The 12,542-nt window shown below is 41.2% G+C and overlaps 1 protein-coding gene across 4 annotated transcripts in view; it reads right to left on the bottom strand.

The window, feature by feature from the left end:
- Positions 1-8,904, bottom strand: part of LOC118399439 (tropomyosin alpha-3 chain) — a 35,332-nt gene extending 26,428 nt beyond the window's left edge. For 2 of the 4 annotated variants that reach the window (XM_052472107.1, XM_035795519.2), the window contains exons 1-2: positions 8,652-8,904; positions 6,987-7,112 (exon numbers count right to left, since the gene is read on the bottom strand). In XM_052472107.1, coding sequence (XP_052328067.1) covers positions 6,987-7,112; positions 8,652-8,765 — 240 coding nt within the window. In that variant the 5' untranslated portion in view covers positions 8,766-8,904. The remainder of the gene's footprint in view (positions 1-6,986; positions 7,113-8,651) is intronic. The other 2 variants (XM_035795520.2, XM_035795518.2) reach the window with 1 other exon arrangement.
- Positions 8,905-12,542: the final 3,638 nt, after the last annotated feature.

Here is a 12,542-nt window from a genome sequence, read left to right as displayed (position 1 = left end):
GCTCTTCCAAAGCCACACATTTGCTATTTCTATACTAAAATGGTCAGTTAGCAAGGGATTATTAGTTAGCACAAGTTATGGAAAAATCTGTAAACTGTTAGCAGGAGATATAATACTAAAATAGGCTGTAGTGGTAGCCTACATGCTAAAATGTTAGCTTTTTGTAGGAGCTAGGTGCTAAACAATGGGTGTTTCTCAATATGCATACTAAAGTGCCCCACGCTGTCATGCTCCAAGTGCATTTTCTTGAGTAGGTTCTTGTGTGGAGAATGCATAATTAAGTGATAATGCCAGAGAAGCCCGTGTTTGGAGGATATATTGGCACAGGTGTTGTTTGTTGAGGGCCGGCAAACCGTGCCAATATATCCTCCAAACACCGGCTTCCAGGGCATTATCACATTTATACAACGGGTTACCAACATATTCAAATAATGATTGACATATTTTAATTGAGAACGTTATTGTGATGAATTTATTCATACTATTTCATCCTTCCATCAGATATAGTCCCGACACAAATCAAGCCGGCTGATCATTTGTTCTATCGGTTCAGTTGCCAAAGACGCAACCCAGGTCGTTCGTTCGAAATGTTCCATTGCCATATTGCCTGATCACCTGACATATAAAATGTGCTCTCTCGTCAGGACACTGTTGTTCAGAGGAGCTAGCCAACAACAAATCTAACACGATCACTTCAAACTGAAGCTGGAAAGACTTCAAACTAGCTGCACTTAGTTTTGTTTGACCTGTTGTCTATTGATAGTTCTTTGTATATATCCATAAAAATTATGCTGATTCATGATTTCGACTGGCTGAGAAAAGATGCCTATCTGTCTGTCTCATCCTGACACATTCATTACTATAGGACAGCTGGAGAATTTGAATATTGAAACAATGTTTCAAATGTCGGAGAGACAGACAGCAAAGTTTATATAAAATCCGCTGTTGAAAAATAAGAGTCTAAAAGAAATGTGAGCTGAATATCTATATATTGTGTATACATTGCCTGGCTGTGCTGATGAGACAGTGGATTGCGCAGTCAGATGGAATATAGTAAATATGCATTTTAAACTCATAGGTTTAGCCGGTGGTCATTTGTGGAATAGACACCGGCTGGATTGCGGTTTTAACCAATCATCATTCAGGATTAAACCCACCCATTGTATAAAACATTACATTTGAGAAGCACTCGCACTCTCCCTACTGTATTACCTCATGCTTCACCTCCCCATTCACGGAACCTTCTTCCAGCAAGGACAATGGCAACAATAGACAAAACAAGATGTACACAAAGCAAAGTTTTACTTCATAATTATCAGCTAGCTATATGTGAATCATAATAATGTGGCTAACAAGTTAGTTTAACAGGAAAAAATGACCTAAAACTAATGTTATGCAAGGTATATGTACATTTTTCATGGGTAGCTACCAATTCTTTGTGGCTAGCCAGCTATCCAGTTAGCTCTATTGACTTACTATGGACTTGGGACTTACCCATTTACTGAACCATCTTCCAGCCAGGACAATCAAAATAGAGACTTAACAAGATATACACAAAGCAACCGTTTTACTTCATAACTATCAGCGAACTATATGTGAATCGTAATAATGTAGCTAACCAAATAGCTTAACAGGCAAAATTGACCTAAAACGAATATTATGCAAGATAGATGTCAATTCTTCGTGGGTACCTAGCTAGCAATTATTTGTGGCTATCTGGCTAGATAACAGTAGTAGCTAGCCAGTTAGCCCTATTGACTTATTATGGGCTCGCAATCTATGGTATGTAGGCAGGTAAAAATATCTAAATTCATTTGAGAATATGAGAAGTACCCTCTGTGTTCCATTTACCATACTTTGATTTGGACTTGCTTGGAGCACGGTAGTATTTATTTTGAGAAACACCCTATGCCTTCAGCAGGAGTTAAATGCACATTTGTTTTAGCCATTAGCCGCTGGTTAAGTAGCGGTGCTTTGAGAGCACCTTAATGTGTGAAGATTGTGTTGCTCTTTACCCTCTTGCTGAAAACTGTGTGCCCGTGATTTAGTGCGTATGGAGCTAGGCATACTCAGGCAGTCATAAAACTGTCCTTTTGCGTGTCTTATTATGACACTAATCACAAGCATGTGGAGAGAGGCAGACGGGCCACGTAGGTCAAGGAAAGGTTTATCCCAACGACTTAGAACTCTGACTCCTCTGAGACTTAATGCCACTGGAAAGGACACACACACACACACACACACACACACACACACACACACACACACACACACACACACACAACAATAGAGTCTGCTGAGGGGAAGATGGCTCATAATAATGGCTGGAATAGAGTCAATGGAGTGGTATCAACCTCATGGAAACCACATCTTTGATGTGTTCGATACCATTCCATCGTCTCCATTCCAGTCATTATTATCAGCTGTCTTACCCTCAGCAGCCTCCACTGACACACACACAAATACACACGTTGCACACTCAAAAGGACCACACACACACAGAGAAAGAGCGAGCAGAGCAACATTTGGAGAGATCTGGTTACACTTTAGGGACAAATGCCCTTCACTAATCTCTTTGGCACTATTGCTCCACACTAATCTAGTTGTCTCTATGGAACAATTATTCTATTCTGGGGGAGATATTTAGGACATACCCAGGTAGAGGGGACAGAAAGTGGGGGCCCATATAATATAGAAATACATGTTATTAAGAAATGTATAAGGTAGACCTTAAAGGTAAATCCATATTAATTAAGAAGATAAGTAATTGGATGAAAGGGTAAAGTACACTTAACCTGACCACTCACACTAAATTCTTCCTCTTCTTTGTCGTTTGCTACATACAGTACTTTAGTCTGAGGATGTCATCATTGAAGTAATTTCTGGTAATAGGGCACAAGGAGTGTTGTACAAAACAAAGTTTTCAGCGATTGGATCTTCTATAACCAGTATCAAAGCCAATGACAAATTTTCAAACCGCCACTTTCCAACTGATGTTCTTACTCTGGCACAAGCCATCGGTTTCCGGACCAATGAGATGGCCCCAAAGTGTTCGCATTCGGTGTAGGGTTGGGGAGGTACTCAGATCCAAACTCATTCCGGAGAAGAAACTGACGTTTGTGGGCGTGGCGTAGCGTTTGGCCGGAGCAAGGAGTTTGGGTAACCAGGCAAAAGTACACTCCCCTCCGTATGTATTTGGACAGTGAAGCTAAAATGTTGAATTTAACTCTATTCTCCAGAATTTCAGATTTGAGATCAAATGTTTTATGAAGCGACAGTACAGAATTTTTTATTTGAGGGTATTTTGATACATATCTGTTTTACCGTTTAAAAATGAAGCACTTTATGTGTCTGGTCCACCCTTGTGAAGTCATAGGTATTTGGATCAATTCACTTATGTATGTATCAAAGCGGTCAAAAGTATAGAATTTGGTTCCATGTTTCTTGCACACAATGACTACATCAAGTTTTGTGACTACAAACGTGTTGTATCCATTTGCAGTTTGTTTTGGGTTATGTTTTGCCCAATAGTAACTGAATGGTGAATGGAGTCATTTTCTTTCTAATTGAGTCATAAGATGTTTCTGAACACCTAAATTAATCCTGATATTTCCATGATTAAGAAAAAAATCATGATTTAATCATGAATAATGATAAGCGAGATGCCGTTCAGACGCTACAACAAAAAATGCTAATCTCTCACCATTACCAAGAAGGGGAGGTTAGCATTTTCTGAGGTTATGATCTTTATTCATGAATTTGGGGGCATGATCATCATTACTCATGATTAACTGTAATCAAGGTAGCATCCACATTAATGTAGAAGTGTTCAGAAATATCTTCAATTGTTGTTTCCAATCAAATTTACCATTCAGTTACTTTTTGGGCAAAACGTACTGTAATCCGAAACACAACTAAACCAAACTGCAAATGCATCCAACAAGTTTTTAGAGTCACAAGCTTGATGTAGTCATTGCGTGCTAGGAAAATGGGTCCAAATACTACACTTTTGACTACTTTAATACACTATGAGTGAAATTTGTCCAAACACTTATTCAAATGGGGGGACTAGATATTTAAAGTGCTTTCATTTCTAAACGGCAAATGTATGAAAATTCTCTCAAATAAAAGGTGACATTCTGTACTGTCGCCTCATAGGAAACATTTGAACTCAAATCAAAATGCTGGAGTATAGAGCCAAATGAAAAAATGGAGCTTCATTGTCCAAATACATACGGAGGGGGGTGTATCCAGTATATAAAGTTGAATGTTTTTTTGTTTGTTTAGTAAGTCTGTCCCATTGGCATCCCCCTCCTCTGGTATTTCTGTTATGCCCCATTCTGTCCCCCTTTCAGACCACTAAACCTCACCCCGCCCCCTCAATGGAAATAACCTTGTGGTCATGGCCTTTGTATCCCCTATACACTCCTCATATAGGATGGCTCATGAGAAGAGATTATTTTACATAGGTGTCTGGTCCCCTTTCAGACGAATATACCTGGAATTCACACATATGCACAAGGACAAGACAGAGAGGTGTATTCAAAGAAAGGTGTCTTCGAAGGTATACTCACTCACGAAAATGCACACACACACACACACACACACACACACACACACACACACACACACACACACACACACACACACAGACACAGACACAGACACAGACACAGACACACACACACACACACACACACACACACACACACACACACACACACACACACACACACACACACACACACACACACACACACACACACACACACACACACACAATACGGACTTGAAGCTTGCAAAGATGAAAAACACACACATGATTTTACCACATAACTGTACAGACAGTGTAGGGCAGACAGACCACGCAAGAGCACATAACACCCGTAATGACCTTGGCTTGTTATAAACCATACAAATCATTGGGTAATCATCACTCCAAGGCACCACACAATACCTATTTACTGTAAAACACACACACACACACACGCACGCACGCACACAAACCTAAGCCCCTCTGGTATTTCAACATGGTCATTCCATGCATTCTCTCTATTGAGACAAATGATTGTGATGACAGCTGCTGTTTGTTCTATATCTAAAGTCTGGAGAAACGTACTTCATTACAGTCAACTAGGCGAAATACAGAGAGAGAGAGAGAGAAATAGAGAATTACTGAGACCTACATTGTTGGAGAAAAAGATACCTAAACCACAAGAAGAGTAAAGAGAAGAAAGAGGGAGAGATTGCCAACCCAAGAATAGAGAGTTGCAACCCAAGTATAGTCTTGGCCGTGGTAGCCTCAAGGTTAGAGAGGCGGGTCGGTAACAGGAGGTTTGCGGGTCCGAATCCCAGTGCTGACTTGAAAAAGTGAGCTGGCAACTGGAGAATTGCAGGCATCAATAACACATGCCATCTACAGTTACTGTGCCCTTGAGCAAAGCCCTTAAACCCCAAACTAATCCTGTAGTTCTGCTCTGTTGCTGACCCTGTGCTGCTTCCAGCCTGCTGTGTAGGTTGTGTACTGTCACAGCAAAAATAACATCTGTGCAAATGGACAATAAGGGTCTATTATATTCTATTCCATTCTTTGGGAAGCGTTCAGATAGTAAAGTCTGTGCGCACATTCCAAAATGCGCATGATAACCAAACCTTTGAATTGTATCTTAGCTTCCTAGCACTAGAGTTAACCCTTAACTCCAGCGGGTTACTGCATAAAACGAACTGCCAACAAAGGGGACCAAAAGTGGCAGTCAAACTGTCACTAAATTATCATCCCAGAAACAGGCATGGCCCTGTGGTTTTCACATACTCCTTGGCCAAACTAAAGCAGGCCTTTTTTGGCAATTTATGGGTAAAGGCACAATGGCTCATGAATCCAAATGTCATGTGTTGTTCAGAAAGTCTGAATGGGTATATTATCTGTTGCTCAAAAAGTCTTTGGAGTTGGTTAGTGTCTTGTGTTTCTATCGCTAGTACCATAACAGCAACTATTTCCAGTGTATGTCATTCCTGTTCCTTTGGACTCACAGGGTCTGTAAGCTTTTGTTTTAGCCCAGCACCAACACTCCTGATTCAACTCAAGGTCTTATTGATTAGTTAAATCAGGTGTGTTAGTGCTGGGCTGGAACAAAAGCCTGCACACCCTGTGGGTCCCCAAGACCAGACTTGATGAATGCTACTCTAGTAAGAATATCGATGTTTATTGTCCCTAAAATTATAGCATGTGGGATAGTCATAGGTGGGATATTCATTGGTGGGATAGTCATAGGTGGGATATTCATTGGTGGGATAGTCATAGCTCGATTGGATGATACCATGGTCAGAATATGGGGATGAAATAGCAGTAGCACTGGATGGGTGAGCGGAGCGAATGAAAGGAATGGGAGCTAGGGGAGACACCAGGCACTAGGTTTAACCACCTGTGGTCTAAACTCGTCTAACCCTGTAAGAGCAGATTGTTTTTTTCATAGCACAAGTGTGTTTGCTTTGTCATACACTATGTAATATGAGCAGGTATGAGGCTTCTGGTACCTTCAAGCTTGGTAAATCCTTAATGGGTCTCCTGCACAGAACCTGCATCGCTCCGGGTTCAAAGCTCTTATCTCTAACCTATTATAACTTTGGGACTTTCTAAGGCAGACCTATTCTACACCCTCTGCTGCTGATGATGATCATTGGACCAATTCCACCACCTCTTCAATCTTCGCATCATCCAAAGCAACCCCAGCATCCAGGCCATGGCACCAATGTGACCGGCCTGGTGTCAAACAAGGATCATCCCTGCTACTCAAGACCATGTAACGTAACAAATAGCCAAGGCATCAGTTCTTGGAGCTAACACAAGTTGGTAGATGTTGCACCTAACCACTGGTCAAGGGTCAGCTACTGTATTTTATCGTCCTCTTAATACTTAAGGTTAGGAAATGGGGTTGGGTAATCTGATACTAGACCTGTAAGACTGTGGATGAATGCAACACACTTACATCTGCGGCCTTCTTGTCCGCAACCTCCAACTTCTCCTGGGCATCCTTCAAGGCCTCAGAGTATTTGTCCAGCTCATCCTCAGTCCCCTTCAGCTTCTTCTGCATCTGCAGCAACTCATCCTCATGCTGAGAGAGAGTGAGTGAGAGAAGGAAGTAAGTAGAGAGGGAGGGAGGGCAAGAAGAGGAAAGAGATATGGAGAAAGGGTGGTTGAGATTTGTACACTCTTTTCACACTATGGTGTGGACCTATTTTCTTTTCACCTTGACCTTTCCAGCACTGTTCCAGCAACTACGGTGGATACATAACCAGGCCAGCACAGTAAAGCTCGGCTTAATAGTGTGAAAATAGTATTCATTAACTGATAGCCTCATAGCCTTTTCCATCTCCATTCATCAAGCCATCTTGACTGTCACCCAGGCCTTCAAATAGTATTTGTCTTCTTACAAATCATTTTAGCGCTTGAGCCTTCGTGGAGTGGCAAATGGACTGGTTTGACACTTTTGGGACTATTCCATTGGCTCCAATGTGCCAGGAAAGTTTTAAAAGTATTTGAAATAAAACAAATACTATTTGAACCCATGTCTGCAGCCACCTCACCTGTCCTCTTGTCGCAAGTAACCTAAAGCCTGGTGGACATGCCTGCCATGGTTCCACTTCAATGACATCGAGATATAAATACTCACTCTGGATGGTAACATCCCCTAACAATCACTCAGTGAAAGGATCCACCATCGTATTCCATCCTAGTGTCTTGCCCTTCGCAATTTCTCTGTGGAGAGATCACTAGCTAAACCATCCAGCCTTGACTGACAGCTTGTCTGGCCTCGCTAACGAGAGAAATACGGTCTAACGTTTCTCTCAAGTTGTCTTGGCATGGTTTAGAATTTTCCGGTTGTCATTTTTTGGGGGACAGAGGTCACTTTGGACTCAGTTGTTAAGTCTTGTCAACTCTGTCCTATTATTAACCATATTCTAACCTCTAGTATTTATAGTAATGTCATGAACTTGTTACCTTATTTTCAAGAAGAATAAAATGAATGTAAAACAAAACCCTTCAAAATAAAATATTTTTAAAAATTAAGAAAATATAATTAAATCTGTTACAAACACATCTAGAAAAGCAGGTGAGATGATTCCTTCACAGTATATTACAATATAGGTAAAAAATGTCACATCTATTTGACCAATTACTTTCTAACTCTATCGATGACCGGCCTTGGAGTTGTAACGGAGTTGTATCTAAGCAGACCATTTCCAAACACACAGCAACATTATGGAAACCAATACGCCGTTTCACCTTTCAAGACATCCACCCCCCCATCATGACGACATTTCTTGGTGGTTAATTGGATTTCCAGTTGTACAGACAATTCAGTTAGTGCTCTGGTCAAAATAAGTTTAAAAAATAGGGACTAGGATGCCATGTGTGACACACCCACACATCTTTTTCTGGTCACTAAAAAATATCTGAAACGTCCTTAAAGTCCGTACAATAGGTATACAACCTGACCATGACGTAGAAACATGATAGAATGACATCATTGCAACCAGTTTTGCTCCCTGGGGTAGTAGTAACCTATAGTTGCCTATTTGACTGCCCAAGGTGCCCATGTCCCCATCCATGATAGAGGATCCCCCCACTCTCTGTGATGTGGTGGGCCCACCTGCTTGCTCCTCTCCTCGGCTGCCTTCTTGTCGGTATCGGCCTGTTCTGCCGCGTCCAGAGCGTTCTCCTTATCCAGCTTCAACATAAGCATCTTCTTCTTGACTGCCTCCATTTTTATGAAGGTCTTTTGGGCTTTTTGACAGAGAAAAGGAGGGAAAAGAAGGATAAAGGGTGCAGGACAGTCCTGTCAAGTCAGTGGAATAGGAGAGACAGAGAGAGAAGGAGGGAGGGAGAAAGAGCAGAAGAGAGACCAAACTCTGGGATAGAAAGAGAACATATATATCCCAAAGAGTAGATGACCACACCCACAAACATGCCCTTCCCATTCTAGCCTACTGGCTCCACCCAACTCAATCCTTTAAAGGTCAGTTCTTTAAATGTATCTACTGAGCCTTCCTCTCTATAATAAAGCAAAGTAGGATGAGCTTACCTTGATGTTGCGTTGTTCCCCCTAATGGTTAAGGTCATGTTTGGGGAACGCATGCTGATTCTAGATCTGTGCATACGGACAACTTCTACCGGCAGATAGAAAGCCTGTTCACATCCATTTCCTTCTGTCTTCCTGTGGCAGCTGTCATATTCTTTGACATAATTGACATATATTGTATGTTTCCTGCTGTGGGTGCTTTTAGTAATAAAAACAAAGGTGGTGGGAGAGAGAGAGAAGGACAATGAGCAGGGCATAGAGGATTAGGCAGATGCTGTCATAAAACACAAGAGACAGTTCTATTTCTGTCCTCCACACACACACAGGGTTCAAATTACAGAGGGGTCTAGGAGTGCAGGGTAGTGTGGGGAGTGGGCACTACCATAATAAATCAGGAATCCCCCATACCATAGCTCTGGGCACCACTTAAATGTTGAAAATATTAGCTTCAGGGTTTGAAATGACAACCTTGGCAACTAAACAACAGCAGTAATTTTCCTTATTATTCATCCAAACTACAAAATTACATATTGGGTTCCTGACCCTATAAGGAGTCTTTCGACAAGGTAAAACAACAATCCATCCATTCGTTTTTACTAGCCGCTGTCTCCAAACACTAACTTTTGTGCATTTTTGTCCAAATACCAATACAGGTCAATGTCCCTGATATAAGCATGTTTCGCATTTCATGTCCAAATCATCTTAAAAAGTAACTTTGAGGTAGACAATTAATTTGAGACACTTTGCGATCATTTGGACATGAAATGCTAAACATGCTAACAAGGAGAAAGCACATCATCTCAACAGCTTACGCCAAAGAATCATGACATAGTAAATATTAAGAGGTCATAAACTTATACTACTTCATAACTCTTTTACAACAGCAACACCTGCTCATGTGCCTGACACCACTACTGCAAACTCCAATTCTCTTAAACATCAACTTGACAGACAAAGATACAGAGTGACTGAAAGAGAGACACCTAGCAATTTTACGTTAGGTTAGTTAAGGTTAGCTAATGTTAGGTTAAAGGGGTTAGAAAAAGGTACAAAAGTCAACAAAACATAAGATCCGATTCAATCAGATCCGCTTTAGCCGATATCCGCATAGCTGATGTTTTGACGGTGCCGGAACTGTGAGCTGTCAAATCCACAAGCAGCTCCCAACATTATACCTAAAGCAGACATTGCCATTGGCTGCACGGACTCGCATTAAAATAAATCCCATGCAGCCTTGTTTACAAGTTCGAACACTGGAATGTGAGATGTAACCTACACCTCGATTAGGCTGATAGAAATATTTTGTTTCATGATTTTAAATTTGAACCTTGTTATTTCAATATAGCTTACATTTTCTCGTTCTGAACTTCTAACGTGAGTGGGACAGGTGTGGCTTCGTGACAATGATCAAGAGCAGCTGCTCATCGATTTGACAGCTCCAATGAAGTTACACCTCTGACACCCCGCCAGAACATAAGCTTTGCGAGTGTCGGCTATCGCCAGTTAGCGCTTGGTCTGATTGAATCTAGGCCTTAGTTCTGGAGGTCAGATCCAAGGTTTTATGTACTCTTCTAATAGTTACCACAGTTGTTAAATGTAAGAACAATTTCAGCCTGTTTAGTTCTACTGTGACCTACCTAAAATGTTAAGAATACCATAATCAGGCAATTATTTAAGCGCGAGAGAAAAATAAAGAGAGAGAGACATGGAGAAAGGGACATGGAGAAAGGGAAAGAGAGATAGCTTGATGAAGGAGCCACAGTACAGCTTCCCGGTAAACCTCACTCCCCCTGCTTCTCTCCCAGACCACCAGAGCTTGTCGGGGCTTACAGTGCCATGGCATCCCCAATGTTGGTAAATTCCAATGATGAATGGGGTTCAGGCGGGCCATAGAGAGGCGCCCACTATGCCAACTATGTCCCCCAATGGGGATATTTATACATGTTACTTGGCTGACATTGTCCCCAGCATTAGGGAGGGAGGGATAGAGAGAAACAAAAAGAGATGGAGAAGGGAGTGAGATATACTGTATATAGCTAGAGAGAAAGAGAGAGGTAGTGGACAAGAGTAAGAGGGTTAGAGAAGGGAGAGAATACAAGTCATTTGGTCGACAGTGTCCAGGTTTAGACTGTGGATGGATGGAAGGGGGAGGGAGAAAGAGAAACGAAGAGATGGCTAAGAGAGTGAGACAGAACCTGTCCGTAAACAACTCCTCATGGAGATGAGACAATTGGACAGGTGGTTATGGACTAAGGGCTGTTTCTGGATGGAGCCATAGAGTGAGAGAGAAAAAGAGAGGTAGTGGAAAAGAGAGTAAGAGAGATGGACACAGATGGGCAGTGGAATTCATTTTAAAAAATGGCATAGAGAGAGGAAGTTAAAAAGGGTAAGGGGAAAAGAGAGATGGTGAAGAAGGTGAGAGAGTTAAGTGTGTTGGGGGGTTTGATAGATTTCACCTGTTTCGGTAGAGGCATCAAGTCACCGTGAGGGGTTTAGGGGGAGGTATTTGGGGAAGCGGTGTCAGCCTACATTAGATAGATATAGAGTATGAGACAGTGGGATACATGAGCTAAGGCCCTCCAAAAGACAGCTGCGTTTTACCACCAAATTGTATTGACGTACTACGGGGATCGTCATAGTCTGATATGAGCTTTGGTAGCCACAGCCAATTCAGTGATTGTCTGTACAATGTGCCAGCTTATAGCAGAGCTAGATTCGATTACCAGAATGCAGTGGTAATGCTTCAGGTAAGAGCAACTGTTGGTAACACTTCATTTGGACCTTTTTTATCACAAGGTCTACCTAACACCGTCAAAATAATGACATACAGATGTCATAAACAGTCATGACCGCTTATGACAACTGTTACAAACCTTTGTTAGGTTTTACCTAGGCATTAATTCCAATTAGGATAGGCATAATGCCAACACACTTACCATAATAATGGTTTGTGTCAGGACCATGATAAATTGTGGAAATAAGTCTTCATTACTACACCACCTCTTGTTTTGACAGAGGGCTCAAGTGAGATGGACCACAACTATCTGTAGTAAGAGCACAAATCAATAAGACCCTTTTTACACCAGCACAGAACTTGTCAAAACGAGTGGATATATGCCATTGATACATAAATATGACAATATAACTTTGATAACAATGTTGTGTCTTTGGCTATGCCGGATTAAGTGATATGACATGCTATTCTATAAAATAATTTCTCTGTAATTAATATTACCTGATTGAGCTAATCATGTAAATGTAATTAACTAGAGAGTCGGGCACCACAAAATAATATTTATAGAGCTGTTATCTTCCGAATAAACTCTTAATAAAGACCTAGTAATATTTTACATCAATAGCAGTCAATATTGAATGTCATCTTAATTCAGTCTCATCTGAAAGTTGTAAATTCTTGGTTATCTGCACGAACCCTGGTTAACAATTTGAATAAGCAAAACAAAA

This window comes from Oncorhynchus keta, chromosome 20 (genome assembly GCF_023373465.1).
Source record: "Oncorhynchus keta strain PuntledgeMale-10-30-2019 chromosome 20, Oket_V2, whole genome shotgun sequence".
NCBI classification, from domain to species: domain Eukaryota; kingdom Metazoa; phylum Chordata; class Actinopteri; order Salmoniformes; family Salmonidae; genus Oncorhynchus; species Oncorhynchus keta.
This window is presented reverse-complemented; position numbering and strand designations above follow the sequence as displayed.